Source organism: Raphanus sativus, chromosome 6 (genome assembly GCF_000801105.2).
Source record: "Raphanus sativus cultivar WK10039 chromosome 6, ASM80110v3, whole genome shotgun sequence".
Classification (NCBI taxonomy): Eukaryota; Viridiplantae; Streptophyta; class Magnoliopsida; order Brassicales; family Brassicaceae; genus Raphanus; species Raphanus sativus.
Window position 1 is genome coordinate 10,786,288 of NC_079516.1, and position 22,826 is coordinate 10,809,113.

Here is a 22,826-nt window from a genome sequence, read left to right on the forward strand (position 1 = left end):
AATAGAGCTAGAAATCTTTAAACTCGAAAATCTCAAACCCGAATAGATTTTAACCGAATTCGAGTGGATATCCAGATACCACCTCTAGCTTAGTCAATATAAAAAAGATTAAATATTACAAATATACTATTTAGTATAAATAAATAGAAAAACTAAAACTGAAAATTAATACTCGTGCGATCGCACGAATCAAGCTCCAGTTCTTTTATCTTTAATAAGATCATACGTATTAAACTCTCCACCATCATTTGCTAACACTATTTGTTAAACTAATTAGTATTAAAAATTCAATAGAGTCTGGTATGTTTATCAACTGAAAAAAATTAATTGATAACTTTTCTTTTCAATATAACATATTGTAAATCTTAAAAGTCATATTGGACTCATTTTTTAAAGTAAGCAAACGCATTTGATCTTTTATGGATCAGCTAATTAAACTAAAAGACTAATTAAATCTGGCCAAATATCATTTAATAGATAGACTCTTCTATTTTAGCACCCTTAATATTTACCATATGATTTAAATATAGAGAAATTGTCTAAAATACCATTTTCATAGTATTCTCTCTTTATGATTTCTGATTTTAATCAATCAAGTATTAGAGGTGTTATAACTAAATTAAATATAAAATAAATTACAAAAATATATAAATGAAATCATATCAAAACCAAACTATGAAACTTTGTTTTTTACCAATGCATATACATATATATATATATATACATAATATATACAAACCATAGAAATTGTATGTTTTAGAAACAAATATGCTTGAAAAATATTAAGTATATAAATAATAAATATCAAATAAAAATGACTTATCTAACATACAACTTTAGTTTTTAAACAACAATGACACATGTTGTCAACAAATATAGTTTACAAAAATTAATTAAAACGAACCATAATTATCAAACATAAAGCATAAAAATAACACCTGCACGATTGTGCGGATGAATATCTAGTTAGAATTATGAATAGTATATAGATGAATTTTTTTTTTCCGTCAAATTATTGATTACATCATCATAACTAATATCTATTTCTATTAGTTATGAACATATAATTTACGAGAAGCTGTTCATGAACAGTTTCGCGAAGATGTAGCTCTCTCCGTATTAATTACTTATTACTTTTCATTTACTTTCAAACTAAAAATACATTCTTCAACATATATTTTAAAAATTTTGTTTGATGTAATAATTTATTTTTAGACGAATCCACAACACTGTTGTCATTCTTTTAACTTTTTTTTTATTGCAAAAACATTGAGATATTTGTAATGGAGAAGCTCAAGTGAGTGAATTTTAGAACCTAGAACATGAAGAAGAGTGATGAATCTTTGTAAGCTTGATAATTCCAAATTTACTTCACTTTCATTTATTGCTGGAGGTAATAAACTGTTATGTAGTAAACCAGAGTCTTGCAACACAGCATAATTTAATCAATGAACATCATTTGAACAAAACACACAACTCCTGTTTCCAGCACTTTCTTTTTACTATTTGACGTGCAATTACTCCATGTTTACTGGTGGAGATCCCTGGATCAAACATGTTTAGTGAAATTAGTCTGCGCAACAGATAAATCTAATCTAAAGATTCATGTTCAAATTATTAATGATCGGTGAGATGAAGAAAAATCATTTGTTTACCTTGAATAAGAGATCATGAGCTATAGTGTCCCATGGCAACGATATGGACATTAAACAGCATTTCAGAGGGAACATCTCGTCTTCATCATATGAGGCCGTAGCAGCTGCTATTGCATGCTTAGCTGCCACAGATGCAACAGATGCGGCTTTACGGAAAATGGAGCCGAGATCGATGCTCTTCTTCGAAGACATTGGTGAAACAGGACCTAAAACTACTTGGCTCTGATCTGAGAAAAGCAATTTCTATACAATCATCCCTTAAAGCACCACTACTTTCTTAAATATGCTGCTACTTTGACTTTAGGCGTTTGAAATTCATAAAATGTTTCTGTAATCATCTCTATCCTCTTCAAATTCCTAAACGAAAGAGCTATATTTGTGCAGCCAATCAAGAATAAGAAAGGAACAGTACCTATAACGCCAGAGACAGCTACTTCAACTTCTCCACGTCCTCCAGGGCCTTTCATATAAAGTCTGTCTGCTTTTCCTGAGTGATGGCCCAGCGATAGAAGACTTCCGAACCGGTTCCTCCCCCCTGTAATAAAATAAAAAGATTACCGATAAATTAAACATAAAGCGTAAAAAATCAATTGGCCCATATCGACTAAACCGATATCAGCATATTTAGTCAAGACAAAAAGCAATTTCTTTCTTTGGGTCGTTTAGCTCTTAGTATCTCAAAATTTCATGTCTACAGAGGTCAGTAATGGATTCCCCCAAATGAGCAAAGCATGAAGATGAAAACTGCATGTTCCTGAGAGGATAGTCTTAACAGGTTCCATGACATCAAGTATCACCAATGGATTCTATGTGCTATAGTAGAGGCAAGTTCGAGAACAAGCTTCAAATTATCAGACACTCTTAATATAAAAGAAACAATAGTACTAAGCACTGAAAGGACCTAGGCAAATGACTACAAGATTTCCTAGACGATTGGAATATATTCTATAGATGGATTAAACAAGAAAAGAAACTGTAAAGCGACCTTCATAGGCTTCTCGAACCATTTGATAGCTGACAAACCCAGAAAACAGAGTAACCTGAAACCAAAAGCACCAAGCATGTTTAGGTTTTTCTTTTCTCATTTGCATAGTCACTATTTTATGTGTCCATATGTTTTACAATCCTCATGGCTTAGATCTATTAAGCATATATGAGCCTCTTCAAAACTCGCATAAGCTAGCAAAGGAAAATTTGGTAGATGATTGGCAGGCAACCCCCACTAAGAATAGTAAAATTAGATAGAAAACCACTAGACCTTAGGATCTTTCACCCTTCTCGGGTCTGTATTTGTATTAGAACCACTGGAATCTTTATCAGTTTTTACATCTGCACTTGGAAAGGCTGCCCCATCATGAGAATTAAGAAGTACACAATAGCAATGATCTTTTTCTGTCAGAACCTGTAAACATCAATGAGAAAGCCAATGAACAAGGTTGGAAAACATATGGGAAATTAACATGTGATTAAAGTTTTTAACAGGAGCTATAAAGCCAAACTCCTATTTCTCATAAACTAAATAAGAAGGCTGGCCAATCCTCTGAAGAATATAATTGAAGAGCAGGTAATAGACTCGAGGAAAATATTTTAGAAGCAGTTGAAAAGGTAGTTAAATATAAGGATTCTGATCAAAAAGCCAACTAGGAATTTAATATCCATTTAAGATGGAAATTAAGAATACATGTATCTTCCAGAGCTCATTTCATTACGAACAGAATGTCACACTTTCATAGCATCCATTCATGTCTATAGAGTGTTTTTCGAACAGAAGGAAATTTTGTACTTGGAAGGACAATACAAAGCAAGGGAAAAGAATTGTGTTACCACGGCATCAAATGTTGAGTCGAAATCATCTACGGCAAAACAAATTTCTGGGTAAGCAGGTGTTGTCTCCACTTCCTAGGTAAACAAGAAACATCAAATACGAAATCCAGATGCATAAACATTGCCACGAGAAAAACAACTATACTTGCCTTCTTTGAGTCCAGATGAAAATTAACGCGACTAGGTGATGCATAAACAGTTTTTACAACCTGGATGAAGTGAACGCAAGATCAGAGAATATGATCACTATTGGCTTACATCATACGAAACCAACTTTAGGCTAAGAAAAATATATAATATATGCTGGATTCATATTCCGTTTGCTTACTCTTATCTTAACATACTCATGATAAAAGGAAGCTGGAGTTACACATTTTGAACAGTAGCGTATATAAAGAAGAGTCCAGCGAAATTTCATCAAATGCTGTTTAGATCTCTAACCTTGTATATAGAAGAGAGTGTTGTGTCTTTACTTCCTTGGTACTTCTTAAGGGCCTCATTACTAAAACAATGAGTTCAATGTTACCATGATGAAGTAAAACAGAAAGATGAGACGCCATATGATAAATAGAATATGTGTCACCGAAGAAACAGGTTATTAAAATGACTCAAGGCCTTATAACTGAAACGAAGAAGTGGGCATCTCTGATCCAACCTAGCAATCAGTTACACACTGATATGCTTGATGCATATTGCAATCACATGAGGTTGGAACAAAAGACAAAGAGGATAGTAATAGTAATACTAGAATATAAGTACATGACAGGGCAAGAATTATTAATGTAAATAAGAATCGAATGAAATCAGAACATGATGTTGATAATCACAATCAGAAAGTAACGCGGTTACCTGCAAATCGCCACAGTAACAGTGAATGATGTGTGAGCAACCATGTTCAAATAAAATGATTTCCTCCAATCAACTTCAGCCAGACTTTCACCAAGCAGCACATCCAACTGATTTATTAAGGGAGAACAAGTCTATTACCATAGGAGAACGAGTCTATTACCAATTACCGTATGTTTTATAGACAATATATACAAGGTGCAACAAGAAAGATAATGGATACTTTGAAGTGTCTAATTCTCAAATAGATAAAATTAGATAGATCATGAAAAGCTTTGGCATGTAGGCTCATGAAAGAACAAAAAATATAGGTAGTACTGTAGCTTAAACAACGCTTCCCTCTCCCGGAAAGATAAAGAAAAAGAAAAGGTTAATGCCCCAGAAGAATATCAATTTTTCCTTACCTTCTGGGGAACTACCTACAAGCTAATAACTTGTAATATTGACAAAACCAGACCTCATCTGAATAGACTTTAAGTTAAGCTACTTAACCAGAGATATGTATTGTGTCCTGCAGTGTTTTTTTACCTTAGGTGCCCACCTGCGCACGAAGTAAGGAGCTGGTGCGTCCTCATTTTCAGTCAAACCATATGATTTACAGCTCTGGAAAAATAAGTAACAGAACACCCATCAACGTTAACAAGCACGGGAATGTTAAAAAGTTTTTGATTCAGCTGCATACCAATTTTTTCACAAAGAATAGAAGATCATCGTCTTGGCGCCTCCTAGACTCCATGCATCGAACGAAGTAGACATCAAACACACCGTGCCAGAAATTAGAGTCCATCTCTACATCTGAAGCCTCTTGCTCATCAAGAGACGTCTTTCCCAACGACTTTGAGTGCTTTTTCACCATGCTCAGTATCTCATGCCTGCGTGCGTCCATACAACAGATTAATCAACTTATAGAGAAAAACTTTTCCCAGATTCACACACACAATCTGATTAATCATTTTGATCTCAGTTCAATTTCAGTGTCCATAAACACTCGAAACTAGTGGAAGTAAGCATAGAGAGTATGAATCATCACCTAGTAAGAGTCTCTTCTCTGTCGTTGAGCATTTCTACCCTGCAATCTCCGATTCTTCGCGGTTGAGAAAACGATGCGACGATCTCGTGATTGAATAAGCCCTTTTGCTACAATCTCTCTCTCTCTCTCTCTCTCTCTCTCTCTCTCTCTCTCTCTCTCTCTCTCTCTTAATCGATTCGTGGATCTGATTTTGATTTAGCGGCCAGTTGCGTCTATCGGAGAACGAGGAGCCTCAATAACTGCCACCGGTTTGCTTCGCTTCAGTCAATAAAAAAAATATTTTTTTTTTTGTTGAACACCATAAAAAAAGAAAAACTTATTGTTACATAAAAATTAGAGTGTATTATTTTAGAAAAGGAAAATCTTAATTTAGCTATAGTTCATCATTATTACTAGAGAAAATATCTTACGATAACACTAAAAACAATTATTGCGATGTCAAAAAAAAAACAATTATTGCCATAAATATAGATTTTAAAAATCAAAATGACCAAACTGTTTTATTAAAGATGTATTTTCAAATTAATCTAAAACTTATGATTTAGAGTTAATGAGTGAGAATTTAGGTTTGAGATTTACAATTTTATAAAATAAAAAATAAATTTAAAAAATTTAAAACGAAAATTCCAAAAGAAAATTCAAAATTTTTTATTAAAAGTTCGAATTTGAAAACATATAATCTGAAACTATAAAGAATATTTATTTATTTATTTATTTGTATTTATTTAGTTACTAATTTGGTTTCCATACTTATAACGTCACTAGATTATTTACTATTTTTTTTTAAAATATCATTATATTATCTCTATTAAAAAAAAAATAAATAATTACGTTTTTGCCATTAGGCAAATTCTTTATCCAAAAGGCGTTCATAGAGCAACAAACTTATTATTCACAAACTAGATTTTATATTTGTTCTCCATGTAAATCTATATCGGTAATTTAGTTTAGTTTAAAAATGATAATTAAAACTTAAAATATGATTTAGTGTTTTTCATACTTATGTTTGCTGTAAAATTATATCTTATCACTTTTTACCTATCTATTTGTTCGTATTTATAAATATATATTATTGTATAAAAATTTTACATTTTTATAAAAATAGATTTAATGTTTAAATACTATACATATTATTTGATGCATCTAAATACCTAATACAGTATTGTGAATGTCAAAACAGTTCATCTATCTAAACAATACTTACCAATTTTATGGAACGAATGTGTGATTGTTATATATTTATTGTATGCACAAACATACCCAAATAATTTTATTTAATTATTTATTTATAATATTTAGACTTATATTTAAAATTTAAACTCTTAATAGTATAATATTTAGATTGAAAAATTAATCACAATAAATATTTTTAATGTTTATGCTTTGGGCGATTTGCAAAGCACTCATGCGGTCTACAGTCACTGCCTCAACATGTCCTGGATATTGATAGGAGACTACAATGTCACTCTTGCATCGTAGGAGTAATTAAGAGTTCAAGATTACCTTATTGATCAGACGGGTATGTGGCAGTTTCAAGAGATAGTGCTTTCACATCTGCATCAACTGCAGTGGCATCAGACGGGTATGTGGCAGTTTCAAGATATATTGTTTTCACATCTGCAGTTTTAAGAACCATTATATCGTCAGAAATCATGTATTAGGTGGTTGCAAGAAAGTAACCTAAAGATGATATTCTTCCACGGATTAGTGTAGGTTCAGGTCCTCTTGAAATGCTATTAGGATTCTTAAGACATAATTATGAGAGATCCTTACAGCTTTTACATATATCAAAAGAGAAGTGTTGCAGCATTTTCAAAGATTTCTACAAACACAATCTCAAGAAAGAGACGACGTCTCAATCTCGGCCCTCAGGGATTTTGTTAGTTATCGATGCTCAGCTCAAGAGGCAGCTCGTCTTGGAGTACCAGTTTCAGCAGAAGAGATTCTGGCTGCAATTCACTCCTACCTAATGATAAGTTCTGGTCCAAATGGATATACCAAGGAATTCTATGTTGCATCATGCACAGTAACTGATAAAAACTTTATAGTAGTAGTGTGATCTTTCTTTTTATTTGAGTTTCTACCTACTGGAATAAAAACAAATATAATAGATCAAAATTTTTTAGCAAAAAATAAAATTCAAGAAAACATGAAATATAAATTTAAAAACATAACGGAAAAGAGAACTACTAAAAACAAAATAAATTGTTTTCATGGTTGCTGTTATATTTGCTCTCCAATTATTAACATTCACTCTTTGTTGTTCTTGAATTCTGAACATCATCATACATGTTCTCATCTTCACCTATTTCTTGAGTACCATTAGAGAAAACAATTTCTTCAGGAACACACATATGAACGACATTCTTTACGAAGATAATTATGTAAAACAGCACATGCAAGACCTAACTTTGCTTGTGTTTATACGAAAATGGAGGAGCAGATTTGAACATGAGTAATCTTGACTTAACAATGCCAAAAATTCTCTCAATCACATTTCGCAATCATGAATGACAATGATTGAACAAACTCATTTTGATTCACAGGATCTTTGCCTTGTCTCCTAAACTCTTGAAGATGATAGCAAGTACTTCAAAATGGAACTAGAAAGTTAAGACGAATGGCGTATCCACAATCAACTAAATAGAATTTTCCTGAAATCGTATAACATATAAAAATAATTTTGAGGAGAAAAACAAAAAATAACACATCAATGTTTTATTCATAAGAATAAGACATACTTTCTGGAACTTGTAATCTGTTAGAATTTCTTGTTCAAGTATCTTGTAATAATTTAGCATCATGAGCTGAACTTTCTCATTCAATAAGAATATATATAATTTCTAAATCAAAATTGCATGTAGCTAAAACATTTTGTGATAGTTTTCGTTTTCGATTGCGGTAGCTAGATGAATCTTTTCCACTTATCATCACAAAGAATATGTGTTCCACCAATAGCTCTGGCACAATCATAATAAAATATAAAAGCATGTAAAAATTTTATTGTATTTAAAAAGTACATAAGAGAATAACTAATTGTACCTTAAAATAAGGATAGAATCGTGTGTTGTCTCTTATTTTTGGGGGCACTGCCATTTCAGGCTTGACCATGTAACTTGGAGCAAGTGCGTTTAACACCTTCATAATTTTATTAAACTCGTACTTGTTGAGAATCGTGACCTCTTGAATCTATCTTGAACCTGAATATACCTTGAATTTTGACCAACGATGAAAAAAGGTGGCAATCATTTCTTCAACTGAAACATATCTTGTATCTTTTAATCACATCTTTACTCTTATAATAGAGGATAAATTCAAGACACAAATCCGGATACATATGATATAGATGTCGAAAATGTTCAGGATCTTCAACCAATGTGTTTTGTATGTACTCATGCCCAAGTATGTAGTTTTTTTTTTTTTTTGATCAAACAAACATGCATTACTTAAGAAGAGTTTACACCCCAATTAGGGGTATAGTTACAACTAAAGAGAGAGCTGATTTTGCCACTAGATCAGACTCTCCATTAAAGTTTCCGAAAATGAAAATACAAAAGACAACATCAAAGTAAAACAAGTAGTGATAGATATCAAACATGATACCGAAAAGCTCTAGCTGAGATCCACCATTCTTCAATAGTTTGATGAGTGATAGAGAATCAAAGAAAACTGCCAGGGATCGGATGTTTGAGTAAACGGCAGTAGTTACCGTAAGATGGACAGCAATGGCTTCAGCCATGAGTGCTGATGATACATGATTGCGAGACTTGCAAAGGTTTGGTAGGGTGATGATATTCGCACCTGATAAGATGCCTCCAATGTCACAGTGTCTAGACTTGGCATCCCAAGCTGCATCCACATTGTAGAGACGTCCTCGTATCTCGACAACACTAGGAATAGCAAAGGCGATGTGACACCAAGATGCTGAGCCTTTGAACAGTACAGAGAGCAAATCATCTCTTGAGCAATCTTCCCATCTAAATTCTGACCGTGCACCACATGAGCAGCACCTTAAGTACTCCACTCCAGAGGAAGTTTGACAGATTTGAAACCAGGAAGTAATAGGCATCAAACACTCTATAGCAGAGTAGAAACAACCACGAGACATAAAGATGTAGCCAAAGGACACTGAGTCCATCAGTACGTTACCAACTAAAGCTCGAGTCACCAGCACATCAAGCATTGCATCCCATTCAAAAGAATAGGGATAATCAGAGAGCAAGGAGCTAAGGTGAACCTGTATGTCTATAAGCGAATGGATAAATGGAAGACTTGAACAACAGTTGTGTGAAGACCCATTCCGGAGCTGACAGAGATACGACCTGTATATCACAGGAAAAGAAAGCTGACAAGGAGGCGACCTGTATACCACAGGAAAAGAACGCCAGTAAACAAAGATAGTGTCACCGGTGACCACAAGAGCAGCATCGTCATTACTGAGCTTACTTGACACCATTGAAAGATTAAACCTCAGATATAGGATTTGAGTAGCTTGTGGAGGAGATCTGGGAGAAGTAGCGAGGCTGACGGAAGCGCCTGGCAGTGGTGGGTCTGGAGGTTTTGGTGGCTTGACTGGAGAAAGAGTTTCACTTTGAAGGTGCTTGTTCGTCGACGGATCTGGAAGAGACCTGGACCGTGAAGGAGGAGGAAGAGCTGTCACCATCATCTTCAAGGAGGAGCAGTGCTGCATCAAGCCAAGGAACAACGGCGGCGGATCTGGAGGGGGACGACGGCACGACGGATGAGTAGTCGGCATGGTCATGGAAAGGAGCAGAGTCGATTCAGAGAGAGGAGGTAAGAGCGTCGTGGTCGGAGCTGGGGGGATCCATCGGAGCGGCGCCTTGGGATGCGGGTCTGAGAGAGTTTTAAATAACGAACATGTTGTTCCCAAGTATGTAGTTGATCTTCTAACTTGACATTGTATCTGCGGAGTACATGAAGCGATATTGCATATCTTCACAATGATTGAAAATACCAGTAAGAGAATATCAACGTCTATCTTGAAATTTGACATATTTTTTTCTCTTTTTCCCAACTTGTATCTCTTCATTTGCATTAACAATATGAGCCATTGAAATCCCTGCACAAAAACATAAATAAAAAGTCATAAGAACCTGTATAATTGAACTGAAATGGTGTGAATAATCCTTGAAAAGTTACTCACGTAATATAAAGCGACGGTGGTGGACTTTAGCTAAAGAGAAAGAAGACAAATAAATAAGGTCAAATAAATCAGTAGGGATCATATCCTAACAGATGCCGTCAAATTTGACTGCCAAAACAATGTTTACAAAAGTACGTTAAACAAATTATACTACTTTCATGTTGTAAAATAAGATTAGACCATTGTAAGAAAGATGAGTATCAAATAATCAGACCAGAGTTCGTATATAAGTAAATTTAAAAAGCTGAAGAAAACAAAAGATGAGTGTCTATTATTTCTAGAATAAAACAAAACCATAGCAATTCTGAAATAAAGAACAAAAATCATAACAATTCTGAAAAAAACAGAACAAAAACCATTGAAACTCAGTAAAGTAATAATAAAAACTCAATTTTAAAGAACAAAAAAAAAATCCAAGTTGAAGAACTATCTTTAAAACTCCAACCATGTAGATGCGTTTTAACTTCAGCCACTTAGTTTACGAAGATTTATTTTAATTCATCCACAGCGATCTGTTATGGACATATTCACCAAACCAGATTTCATGCCTAAGCTGTGAACAAGGGTCATCGCCTCTTAACGCATGCAAATCATCATCCAAGTCAGGAATTTCCTTGATAGAATCCCAAACATTGTTAGCTTTGTCTTCAGCTTCCTTCACCAATCTTTTCTGTAACCTCCTCGCAAACCTTTTCCGAGTTATATGCATCAGTTCTTGCTTTCTTTCTATGGGAAAGCTTTTCTCCAGAGCTTTTTCTTGATGAAGAAAAAACTTCATGTTCACATGTTTTCGGGTGTCCTATTCCTTCTGCCTCATCTATCACATGGAAAATATCATTATCATTTTTCCTCTTGTTTTCTTCAAATTGATAGGATCATGCGTCAACGTAATCACCTAGACCCACAACATTCTCTCCAGTTGCAGTATCTAGTTCAAATACAGTCCTTAGCTCTTCAAAATCTTCAAACGAATCCTCACGCATATATTTTTATTTGGATGAGTATATTGACAAAAGATCACTATAATAAGAGTCATATGTAAACAACACCAACGTAAGCATGGATTTCATATTATAATTTTTACCTGCAGATAGACATTCTATACTTTATCATATGCTGTGATTTTTTTCGTTTCAGAGTCCCACCCAAAACAAAAACTACAACAAAGAAAATCTGCAAATCCTTGGTACATACCCTTCAAGATTTTCATCCTGTTTGTATACTGACAGCATGTTTTTGTAGATCCAAGTTGTTTTCATAGAGTTGTTAGTATTCTGGATCCCCCTGTCGGTTTGTTGAATTTACCACTGGCATCACGAAAACTTTGATTAATTGCATCCACTAGTAACCTAAATAACAACTTGTGCTCAGATTCAGACCATGAATGATATTGACCTTTATCCTTTACGTCTTTTGGATCTCCCATTGTTTGGAAGGAATCTAGTCATATAACACACCATAAGATTATAAGAGCATCTCCATTAGTGAACCCCTTTTGGGGTTCACATGGATTTTTTAATATTTTTTTGGTGGGACCGTGAATAGTGAAGAATCTGTATTTATTTTGCGGTTCCATTAATGAACCTGAATATGAAGTTCTTAAGAATAAAATAATTTTTTGTTTTTTAAAGTTTTTATTTAATAAAATTTTTTATTTGTTACAATGAAAATTCATACAAAGATTATTCATCTAATTGTAGCCGTATTCTGAATCCGCAACGAATTGTAGCATGTTGATGTGCTCCTTTAGCATTTTTCTGTCTCTTATCTCATCTGCGGGTTCCATCTGCACATTTTATATGTAAATTAGAACCCAAACAAGAAAGCCCCTTAATCGAAATTGAAATCGAACTCTAAAACGATTTCGAAATCAAAAACTAAATCGAATTGGAAATAAAACCCTAAATCGAACCCTATAGATGATTTAACAACCTTAAAAATGAAAGCCACGACTCCAATTAGAACCCTAACACGAAACCCCCAAATCGATTTGAACTTTAACCGGTGAATCTACGCGATTTTAACCGGTGAATCTACGCGAGGATTACCTGAGCTCGTCGTAGGGAGACTACGTCGTCGATTTATCGGAGAAGATGACCGGATTTGAGCTTCGCAGGACGAGTCGCCAAAATCGCTTCAGAGAAACACGAAACCCTAGTTTTTCTAGAGAACAAAGAAAATGAAACCTCTCTCTTCGATCCCGTGTTTTTTCGGTGTGTACGCGAACTCGCGTCTCCAATCGCAGCAAGACACGTGGTGTGAGACGGGTTCATACGGGCTCACTCATAAGAGACGGGCTCGCCGAGTTTAACCATTTTCTTTTTTTAATTTTCGGGCCTAAGAAACTCAGCCCATAAAACTTTTTAAAAACTCCAATGGAGATGCTCTAAGAACCAAGAGAATAAATCTATATTCTTTGTAAAACCATATCTATAAAAATGAATTAACATGTTTTATATTGATCGTCAAAACACTCAAAACCATAAAAAGAACAATTTTCAAAGACAAATATCATCCAAACTCATGAAAACTAAACAAAAGAATGAAACCAATATGAAACTACACGTTCCAATCAGAAAAAATAATGGAAAAGAACACTCACTTTGACAAATAACAGAGATGATTGATGCATGTATCCTAACAGTTTTGTATCGCTTTTCCGTGTTACTGATCGTACCTATCTAATTCTAATTAAACAACTAAACGTAAAAGAAGCCCCATCATATTGTTTAATTTTCTAAGGAGAGCCCATAAAGATATCAACAAGATAAATATTTATCCAAAACAAAAAAATTAATAAAATCAGCATGGCTAGCTCATGTACCTTACATCCATAGATCTCATGGTGGAATGACATAAACAAAACTCTAATCTCCAACAAGACGGGCCGACGAAGTTTCAGAGGAACCCGAGAGTTGTGTTTGTGAAATTTCATGATCTGAGAAATCTCTGATGGTCGGCAAGAGAGGTCTGAATTTTTCGTAGGCATCTTATGTCATCTTTATCACCAGCCATGACGGAAGAAAAACAGAGGAAGAAAATGATGAACAACATAGTGATGATTGATAAAGGAAGAAGCTTTATGGGGTTTAAGGTGATCTCCATGGATGAAGTGATCAGTGGTCTTCTGAGTTTGGATTGAAATTAAAGTTTTCAGAGATGATCTACCTACCAATGAAGTTGCAGAGAGACAAATCTGCCCTCAGTTGTCTTTTGTATATATTTTTTTGTTCATCTTTTGATAGACGTTGTTTTATTTTTATTTTGAAGTCTCTCCAAATAACACATGTAGATGTAGGAGTTTTATAGCTATACTTTTAATCGGAATAAATTCAAAGTATTCAAAAATCACATTTGTAAAAGAAAAATTTGAAATAATGTTTATCTTTCGATAACGGTAGATTTAATATAAGTTTTGTAAATAGTTAATTGAATAACAGGAAATATGTAAGTGATTGTAGTGGTTTTACATAAATTCTTAATCGAATAACAAGGGATTTCAAACAATTCCAAAACCTTGTAAAATCATAGTTTCAATACAACCTCGTGTTTCAAAAAAAATAATAATATACAACCCCTAAATGGACTGGTCCAGAGAGGTTTCTAAAGTTGAACGGGCTTCTCGAATTCAATCTACATAAAATGTTAGCCCATAACCCCCATCAATTGTTTCAGAGAACCCTAATCTTACGCCCACACATATATATTCCACACATTTGGTCCAAGATTAAGGTTCTACTTTATCGACAATGGCTGAAAGAGGTGGAGAACGCGGCGCCGAGCGTGGCGGTGACCGTGGCGGTTTCGGACGCGGATTCGGCGGTCGTGGCGGCGGCGGAAGAGGTGGTCCAAGAGGCCGTGGACGCCGTGCAGGCCGTCCCACCGAAGAAGAGAAATGGACACCAGTCACCAAGCTCGGTCGTCTCGTACGAGACGGTAAAATCAAGCAGCTAGAGCAGATCTATCTCCACTCTCTCCCCGTCAAGGAGTACCAAATCATAGACCTCCTCGTCGGACATTCGCTAAAAGACGAGGTTATGAAAATCATGCCTGTCCAGAAACAGACGAGAGCTGGTCAGAGGACGAGGTTCAAGGCCTTTGTCGTTGTCGGAGATGGTAATGGACATGTCGGGCTGGGAGTGAAGTGCTCGAAGGAGGTTGCGACTGCTATTAGAGGTGGGATTATTCTTGCGAAGCTGTCTGTGATTCCGGTGAGGAGAGGTTACTGGGGTAACAAGATCGGGAAGCCGCATACTGTTCCTTGTAAGGTTACGGGGAAGTGTGGTTCCGTTACTGTGAGGATGGTTCCAGCTCCGAGAGGTGCTGGTATTGTGGCGGCTAGGGTTCCTAAGAAGGTTCTTCAGTTCGCTGGTATTGATGATGTCTTCACTTCCTCCAGAGGATCTACCAAAACCCTTGGAAACTTTGTTAAGGTCTGTTTCTCTTCTTAGTAGTGATTTAGTAATATTTAAGCGAATACGTTCTTGATTAGTATAAATCATTTCTTAATCATCTTTGAGTGATTAATAATAGGTTTCATTTGAAACGATGTTGTATGTTTAGACTATATGATAAAGAATTCAAATTTTGTAATTCTTGATCAACCTGAATCTGTAGTTACTGTATTTCTTACTGTGTCAATTACAATTTTTATACTAAAGAATATATCTTCTTTATAATGTTCATGTTAAATGCCTAAATTATTGATAAAAAAAAAGCCTAAATTGATGAACTATTATTGATTGATATTGGGTTTTGATGTTGTTTGTTGTTACCACCACGCAGGCTACATTTGATTGTCTACAGAAGACATATGGTTTCCTTACACCAGAGTTCTGGAAAGAGACGTCATTCAAGAAATCTCCATACCAAGAGTACACTGATTTCTTGTCTAGTAAGACTGATTCTGTGGCCAAGGTTATTACCGAGGTTGAAGACCAAGCTTAAAGATTGTACCGCCTTTATGAGTTTTGAGTATTATCAGTTTAAGACATGGTTTTATTATAGGTTTGGTTGTTGCAAATGTTTTTCCCCTCGTATCTGCTTTGGCTAGAGATTTTGTTCGACATAACTATGATTGGTCTGTCATAATACACAATTTTCATGAATAGCTTTTTTTTTTTATTAATTTGGCTTTTTAGCGAATTTGTCTTTGTGCAACTTTCAGTTTTGGTATTTGTTCAATTGGAATATTGACGTGCACCAAGTGGTTGACAGATTATTGAGACGTAATCTCATTTAAAATTTGTGCACTGGCACATTTAGGTTTCGTGTTGCACTAAGTGGAAAAGATCAGAAACACAAACAAAGAGCTCTTTTGCTCTTCATTCTTTTGAGAAATAGCAAGAAAAATTTTAGTAACCTATACATTTTACATTTCTTCTTGCGGTATCTATAACATCCTTAGCTTCTAACAAGAAGACTGTACATGCTCTAATGCTTTCCCTGGTTTAGTTTCAAACTGAAGAAAGTGATGAGTTCCGTATCAATTTACAGTGAGTGAATATTCTCATTTACCATTGGCTCCTTTTGGAGCTGAGCCCTTGGGCAGAAAATTCTTCTGCGTATGCCACTTTGACGTAAAAGCCTAAGTGATTGTACGAGCACCTAGCATCATTAATTACTTCCACCTCAGCAGACGGTCTAGGTCCTCTTCGGGGTAAGATGCTCTGGTGAAGAAGCACTGGGACACGGCTTGTCTTCACGTTCTTGACCAGACTCACTGCCCTGATAGCCCCATAACTCTTTGGCTATGGCATCTCCTTCCTCTGTACAAAAAGGTAAAAAAAATGTAAATCTCTCATTATTTAATCAAAGTTGATCAAACAACTCTGAATGCAAACCTGGCTTCAATTTCTCTGGATCTGGTAACTCCTGACTCGCAAAAGGAGAACTGCATTCACCTTTGCTCGATGATTTCTGAGTGTGTAATGGTATTTGCGAGTACATATTATGTAACTTTTTGTGTAACTCGTCCATCTTTCCTGCCATTTCATCAGCTCTGTCCATGTCTATAAGCACCTGTAGAAAATATACATACTGATTTATCAAGCACCAACCGTAGTGGCAACATAAAAGGTTTCTGGGTACATCTGATCTTTAACCTGAGCGGGATGCTTATGGAAAATGGGCCCAAATCTGTGCCGGCAATACTCACTAAAAAGCAGAGTGAGAAGGATTAAGGGTATGGTGAAACCCGAAGCAACAGTTGACAGTTTTAATCCGAAAAAACCCAAAGCTATAATCTGTGTCAAGATCAGTGAAAAAATTGTTGTGTTGTGAAAGATAGGCCAGTATTGTCCACCGCTTTCATACTTTGTGATATACACGTTGAGTATCTGCAAAATATAAGAAACAACTCTGGTAAGGCTAACTGTGACATTAATAATGTAAAAAGATATCAGAGAGAGAACGTATACCTGATTCTTGTATATCAAATATGCAAGGAAGAAGTATATCAACAAAAACGGCAGAATAAGTGGGGCTATGACTGAGTTGGTGAAACCCAGGAGCCCAAACAAAAGCAGCCTAGGAACTTCTGTATGGAATGGGAACCTAAGTGTTTCGTATGACTCATCCTTGTTCTTTGAAATAGCTTTTGCAACAAGATTCCATATAAGAGCCATAGGTTGCATTATTTCACAAGCTAAACTGGCCCAACCAGATGTGAAACAATAAGTCGTAAAGAAGCCAGCCTGCATATGTCAATGGTTGAAGCCATATTCAGAATTAATCATAAAAGATGAAACATGGCAATGCCCTAAAGCTATGGGAGAGCCCTAAAGAACACATAAAAAAGCTCAATCTAAAATTGAATATGATACATTGACCTCTATATATATATATATATTCCCTGGTATATGGTTTAAAACGAATATGTGTAACTCACCTGAGTCGGAACTGCTCTTGCGAGTTGTTCAGGTATGTCTCTAACACTAGAAAAAACATTCAGTTGCCTGATAACAGACCCGGATAAAATATTTACGAAGAACACATTCCAGATAGTAAAATATAAGACTTTGATGCAAGCACTCTTCTTTCTTATACTCCGCGAAATACTTCCCTCCAAAGTTGAAAAATACATCATCAATGGTGGAACGGCGTAGAAAAACAGAATCAAGATCACACTGGGTAAGTACCCTGTGATGACCTGGTTTATAAACTGCCTGCAAAATGGTTTGAATAACTTTAAGAAAAATAAACAAATCAAGAACATCAAATTCTCATGTATTCTATATGCTTTTCCGGAGGTCTATCTACTTTTTTTAATGGCAGTTTTAATATCATATGACCAGAAGAGTGAAAACAAAAAAAAACAATATATACTCACTTCTTCAAGATGCCTCTTAAAAAAGGAAATGCATGAGACAGATGCTCTAGTTGAGTCAGCCCTTGAATGAAGGCCACCGGAATAAGAAACACAAACATGAAGGCAACTGCACCAACGAGAGTTGCTATTCTCCGTATCCAAAGTTGTCGATAAGGTATGTTAAGGTTCCTCCAAAACACATCGTGAGGTTCTGGGGCTAAGTCTGTCACCCATAACATAGGATTTGATGATTGTAGAACCTCTGAAACTACAAGTGCATCGTATCGTGTCTTGAAAAACACAAAAGCAGCTGGACGTTCCTGCAAATGAACAGAACATTTCAATGTAAGCTCTGCTACTTCTAAGATCAATGAAAGTTAGAAGAATTCCTTACTTGCTCTGGTGTAGTCATACTCAACTCACCAAGCTCCATTCCTTTCACACTGTCACCCTCACTGGAGAGTTTGTGAAAAGAATTTGTGGCTGTAGGCCCTCCACAAAAGGTGCATGGAGTTAAACTCGGTTTACAATTGATTTCAGGAGCAACATGTTTTATACTCTGACACATCCTCTCCGCATCAAGCTGAAACAAAAATTGCGACACTAAAGGTCAAACAAGAACACACCATCCACATCATTCAACCCAAATTTCTAACTACTTCTGTTTTGATAACACATGCTGACAGATACCAACCACAGCATTAGAAATCATGAGCTATGAATGAAAGCGCTACAAACTGGACACAAAGAAATTCCTCAGGAAGAACTTTTTATACTCCAAAATTATGCATAAAATTTACAGATCATTTACACTAAAGAGCAAGAACAGCTTTGTGAAAAACATTCTATCTGACAAAAGGTTAATCAAGAGGAACCATTTGGTGGGACAGACAATAAAAGAAAAAGACAAATGACTGGACCCAGGAGAATGCGTACCAGCAGTCTCTGAATGATGCCATTGTGGTAAACCATTTGGTGGGACATATAGCTTGAGGAATAGTAATTTGTGAAGTATTTGCTCAGTGTGTCGCTGTAAGATTGGTCAGGAGACCATGGGATAGCACGGATAAGAACGGTAAATTGACTTGGCTTTGAGGCAGTTCCGGTGATATGTCCAAGCCTCATTTTGGATATGGTCCTATAGTCCTACATTAAAACAAATTTCTAAGAGGAGGAAAGTGAAGTGAAAAGATGATAAAATGGCAAAGTGAACGAACACAACGATTTAAGTATGGATGAGATAAACCACAGTGGTCCTCACAAAGTAGAGAAGAAGACATGCTGCTGAGGTTATAATGTACAGTGCAAGACAATGAACCCACAGCCTGAGAATAACAAGAAAAAAACAATCAGCACTTTACATTCTTTGTGTGTATAGAGAATAACGTTGAACTTTAGTTGCTCTCGCATAGAAAATGAAAACAGAGGTGAGCAGTTACCACTTTGAGCCCTCTTTTAGATTTTCAATGGTGAACACTTCGGATGACTCCAAATGGATTTCCTTATGCACCGTGGGTTGGCCATAATAATTAACAGGAAGCACAAAAGCAATGCAAACAACAGCAGTGATGAAGAAGATACGAATGCTGCAAGAAAGAAAGAAGAAAATAAAGAGGTAAGAAAAAGCAGTTGGGAGAGTAGTGTATATATTGTTTTGAGTAACCTGAAAATGACCATCCTGAGGAAAACAACAGCGTCGAGACCAGCAGCAGCTAACAACTCATCTTCACTAGTTTCCCATGCTTTGACAAGCCAACTTGGAGAAGGCACAAACCTCTCATACCAAAAGGGATCATAACGTCGAGCACCTCCACAGACAAGCCTTCTTCCGAAATAGACACAGTAATTGGCTGGCTGTTTCCTGAGTACGGAATAAAGTGAGAGAAGCACAATGCAGATCGAAATGTTGATTCCAGCAGATGTTAAAAGAGCTGCAATCTCCATCTCGCTCTCAGTTCGACCTCCTCTCCTCACTACTAATAGTTGCAGGCAGAGAAGAACTTCATAAACGGTATCAAGTCGATAGAAGATGAGGATCTTGATTAAATCCGTAAATGAACTGTAAAAAGACAGAAAAACAAGAAGCTTAGAGCTCATAGGATTTAAAAAAAAAAAAAAAACAATAGTTATATATCGCAACGTCAATTGCTAAGAGACTCATCACGCAACATATTTGCTGGACTTTATAATTCATAAGCTTTTGCGATTTAATAAAGAAGATATAACGTTGATAAACAACAACAACAACATCAACTTTCAAAATCATAATCAGAACCTAAACTGAACTTGCAGAAGAAGTAATGCTCTTAGATCCAAATATATTAAAAGTAAATCTCTTAATTCAATAATACTACCACATTTTCTTCCTTCTCCAGACTCAAAAATCGAGTTTTTATCTAAATGGCGTAAACAACACAACACCATTTGAATAAGATAACCATATATTCGAGTAATTCCATAAATATCCTGATTCCAATAGAAGAAGACGAACGAAAACGAATCACATCCAATGAGGAACCGATTCTTCCCTCCATATACAATACCAAAGAGAGAGATCTTCGCGGTGACTTACATGGAGAAACGAGAAAGCTTTGTTTTGACTAGAGACAGATCAGGAACAGAGACGATTCAGAAACCCTAGGAATTCGCAGAGAAAATTGCTTTGCAATTCTAATCGCGCGAGGAGTTCGCGTTCCGTTCCAGTTCATATCTAACATGAAAACATATTTTAAATTATTTAAATTAAAAAAAAAAACGATAATATTATTATGCCACCCTGTGTGGCCGGTGTGAGACGGGTGCGACGATTACGCCACGTGTCAGCACTTATAATGGTTGAGGGATGAAGATCTGCTACTATGTGAGAGCGACCACTCTGTGGTCGAACTTATGCTGACCGTTTGATTTTATTTGCGGTTAAGATGGGGAACACGTGTGTGTGTATTATATGATTAGTGTATTTATGGCGTGACGCTTTTTCTTCCAACATTCGAATGTTTGTTGAAACATTTATGACTGGGAGAATAAGGAAAGGCGAGGGAATATTTTCATATGTTTTTTTTGGCTGTGTGTGGTATGCATGAATTTATGACAAAGTTTCAATTTAATATTCCTTTTAACAGTTACTGAAAAAAACATAATCTTCTAAGATTAAATAGTAGTCGAATTTGAGTCGTTCCGAAGAGATGTTATGTCTGGCTCAGAAATCTTTAACTTGTTTATTAGTAGAAATAACTATTTTTTGTTGTTGATTATGTATTTAAATCTCAGTAAATCTTTTATTGATTAAAAATTTCCACCTTTAGTCTCTTTTTTTTGTCTAAACAGTGCGGATAAATTTCATTTTTATCACATTATTGAAATAATTAAGAGAAAAAACCAAGATACCACCAAACCAAATTTTTGTCACAAATATAGCATCACAGCTACAAAAATAGCATCACAAGGAAGAAAATAATCAAAATAAGTTTTATTGAAGAGTAAATATGCATTTATAACTCTTGGTTTAATTAATTAATTTAAGACTTAGGGTTTAGAGTTAAGGGGTAGAGTTTTAGGAATGTGTTAAAATATTTAAAAACAAAAAATAAATATTAAAAGTTTCAAAACAAAAAAGTGCTATTTTGGTCATTTTATTTTTTGAATGCTATTTTGTGACAAAAACTTAAAAAGTGATATTTGAGAGAATTGTCCTATAATTAATCATATTTACTCTCATTAAAAATACATTTTCAAAATACATTTTTCATTAAAGGATTATATCACAATAAATAAATTGACTAATGTTACACTGCAAATGTAGAAAAGGAACTTGAATGCTCTCATAAATGGCAGGTCATTTCTAAAGCAGAAAAGAGTTTTCACCTGCAAAGATCTTCAGTTTCTTGGCTAGGCCTAGGAGATGCGAGTACCACCTACTAGATTAACTTCCACAAAGAGAGCGGCGAACCACATTCATTTCCTCATGGATGAGACTGGGGGAAAATCAATAATCAGGATGTGATCGAGGAGCATTGTGTGGATTACTTCTCAAAGCTGTTGGGTGATTTTGTTTCAAGGCATCAATTTGACCAATCTGACCTTGACTTACTCTTCGACTTCACCTGCTCTGAAGAGGAAAGTGATGGTTTTTGTAAGCAGTTTACACCACTTGAATTTAAAGATGCTTTCTTTACTCTACCTAGGAATAAGGCCAGCGGACCGGATGATTATACTTTCGAGGTTTTTTAAAGCAACATGGAGCATCATTGGCCCTGAGGTCTCTCAAGCTGTATCGAAATTTTTCTCGTCGGGCAGTCTCTTAAAACAATGGAATGCCACACGATGGTGTTGATTCCCAAGATCACTAATGCCTCATCTACAACCTATTTCAGGATTATATCTTGCTTGAATACAATTTATAAAGTGATTTTTAAGTTGATAGCATCGCGCCTAGAGTTATCATACCACATGTCATTTCTCAGTCTCAATCAGCATTTATGCCATGCAGATTATTAGCAGAAAATGTACTGCTTGCTACTGATCTAGTGCAGGAGTACAACACAGCAAGTTCAACCTCTAGAGCTACGTTAAAAGTTGATCTCAAGAAGGCTTTTGACACTATCAGATGGTGTTTCATAATTGGGACCCTCAAGGCTCTTTCAATTCCACCTAGGTTCATCAGTTGAGTTTATCAATGCATCTCTACAGCTTCCTTCACGAATAGTATCAGGCAAGGCGATCCAATTTCTCCCTACATTTTTGTTCTTGCTATGGAGGCTTTTTCTAGGCTTCCGCTCTCTCGGTTTGAAACCGGATTTATTGGGTTTCACCCGATGAAATCTGACCTCAAACTGACGCACCTCATGTTTGCAGACGACGTACGTAATGATATCTTTCTTCGGAAATCCAAACTCTCTCCACAAAATATCTGACTGCCTTGACGACTTTGGCAGCTGGCCTGGTCTAAAGTTAAACAGAAATAAGACTGAGGTCTTCACATCTAGTTTTCTAGTTTGA

The 22,826-nt window shown here is 35.6% G+C and overlaps 4 protein-coding genes across 8 annotated transcripts; 1 reads left to right on the top strand and 3 right to left on the bottom strand.

Moving 5' to 3' along the window:
* Positions 1–1,355: 1,355 nt before the first annotated feature.
* Positions 1,356–5,633, bottom strand: LOC108834742 (uncharacterized). Of its 4 annotated transcripts, none has more exons than XM_056987646.1 (12): positions 5,356–5,633; positions 5,008–5,197; positions 4,854–4,928; positions 4,329–4,435; positions 3,921–3,981; positions 3,629–3,688; positions 3,480–3,554; positions 2,914–3,057; positions 2,641–2,695; positions 2,068–2,190; positions 1,656–1,777; positions 1,356–1,544 (listed from the first exon to the last, which is right to left on the bottom strand). In XM_056987646.1, the coding sequence occupies exons 1-12, from the start codon at positions 5,385–5,387 to the stop codon at positions 1,518–1,520; spliced, it is 1,071 nt and encodes a 356-aa protein (XP_056843626.1). In that variant the 5' UTR covers positions 5,388–5,633; the 3' UTR covers positions 1,356–1,517. The 4 variants fall into 4 exon arrangements, with proteins under 4 accessions (XP_056843626.1, XP_056843624.1, XP_056843625.1 ...); XM_056987644.1 differs by having other exon boundaries at positions 1,656–1,882; positions 3,480–3,550; positions 3,625–3,688; positions 5,356–5,631; XM_056987645.1 differs by having other exon boundaries at positions 1,356–1,573; positions 1,656–1,882; positions 5,356–5,630.
* A 3,132-nt stretch (positions 5,634–8,765) lies between these two features.
* Positions 8,766–13,761, bottom strand: LOC130496889 (uncharacterized). Of its 2 annotated transcripts, XM_056989516.1 has the most exons (3): positions 13,344–13,761; positions 10,520–10,549; positions 8,766–10,435 (listed from the first exon to the last, which is right to left on the bottom strand). In XM_056989516.1, the coding sequence occupies exons 1-3, from the start codon at positions 13,506–13,508 to the stop codon at positions 8,813–8,815; spliced, it is 1,818 nt and encodes a 605-aa protein (XP_056845496.1). In that variant the 5' UTR covers positions 13,509–13,761; the 3' UTR covers positions 8,766–8,812. The 2 variants fall into 2 exon arrangements, with proteins under 2 accessions (XP_056845496.1, XP_056845497.1); XM_056989517.1 differs by lacking the exon at positions 10,520–10,549.
* A 482-nt stretch (positions 13,762–14,243) lies between these two features.
* Positions 14,244–15,627, top strand: LOC130496776 (40S ribosomal protein S2-2-like). The gene is made up of 2 exons (XM_056989218.1): positions 14,244–14,952; positions 15,305–15,627. Exons 1-2 carry the CDS (start codon positions 14,269–14,271, stop codon positions 15,464–15,466), a joined length of 846 nt encoding a protein of 281 aa, XP_056845198.1. The 5' UTR covers positions 14,244–14,268; the 3' UTR covers positions 15,467–15,627.
* Positions 15,628–15,862: 235 nt separating this feature from the next.
* Positions 15,863–20,544, bottom strand: LOC108839075 (CSC1-like protein RXW8). The gene is made up of 12 exons (XM_056989217.1): positions 20,401–20,544; positions 19,492–19,887; positions 19,268–19,414; positions 19,090–19,153; positions 18,765–18,974; positions 18,223–18,411; positions 17,850–18,148; positions 17,409–17,685; positions 16,939–17,214; positions 16,624–16,857; positions 16,363–16,540; positions 15,863–16,287 (listed from the first exon to the last, which is right to left on the bottom strand). Exons 2-12 carry the CDS (start codon positions 19,770–19,772, stop codon positions 16,163–16,165), a joined length of 2,280 nt encoding a protein of 759 aa, XP_056845197.1. The 5' UTR covers positions 19,773–19,887; positions 20,401–20,544; the 3' UTR covers positions 15,863–16,162.
* Positions 20,545–22,826: the final 2,282 nt, after the last annotated feature.

What these genes read in the sequence shown, in the direction of transcription:
- LOC108834742 (XM_056987644.1), bottom strand. Translation starts at nt 5,387, where the DNA reads ATGCTCAACGACAGAGAAGAGACTCTTACTAG. An exon ending in CACTCTCTTCTATATACAAG is followed by an intron (nt 3,689 to 3,920) that starts GTTAGAGATCTA and finishes CACTTCATCCAG; the next exon opens with GTTGTAAAAACTGTTTATGC. An exon ending in TCTGGACTCAAAGAAGGCAA is followed by an intron (nt 3,551 to 3,624) that starts GTATAGTTGTTT and finishes TTACCTAGGAAG; the next exon opens with TGGAGACAACACCTGCTTAC.
- LOC130496889 (XM_056989516.1), bottom strand. Translation starts at nt 13,508, where the DNA reads ATGCCTACGAAAAATTCAGACCTCTCTTGCCGACCATCAGAGATTTCT. An exon ending in ATGAGATCTATGGATGTAAG is followed by an intron (nt 10,550 to 13,343) that starts GTACATGAGCTA and finishes CTTTCTCTTTAG; the next exon opens with CTAAAGTCCACCACCGTCGC. An exon ending in CCACCGTCGCTTTATATTAC is followed by an intron (nt 10,436 to 10,519) that starts GTGAGTAACTTT and finishes GTTTTTGTGCAG; the next exon opens with GGATTTCAATGGCTCATATT.
- LOC130496776 (XM_056989218.1), top strand. Translation starts at nt 14,269, where the DNA reads ATGGCTGAAAGAGGTGGAGAACGCGGCGCCGAGCGTGGCGGTGACCGT. An exon ending in CCCTTGGAAACTTTGTTAAG is followed by an intron (nt 14,953 to 15,304) that starts GTCTGTTTCTCT and finishes ACCACCACGCAG; the next exon opens with GCTACATTTGATTGTCTACA.
- LOC108839075 (XM_056989217.1), bottom strand. Translation starts at nt 19,772, where the DNA reads ATGGAGATTGCAGCTCTTTTAACATCTGCTGGAATCAACATTTCGATC. An exon ending in CATGTCTTCTTCTCTACTTT is followed by an intron (nt 18,975 to 19,089) that starts GTGAGGACCACT and finishes GTTTTAATGTAG; the next exon opens with GACTATAGGACCATATCCAA. An exon ending in GTATGACTACACCAGAGCAA is followed by an intron (nt 18,149 to 18,222) that starts GTAAGGAATTCT and finishes GTTCATTTGCAG; the next exon opens with GAACGTCCAGCTGCTTTTGT.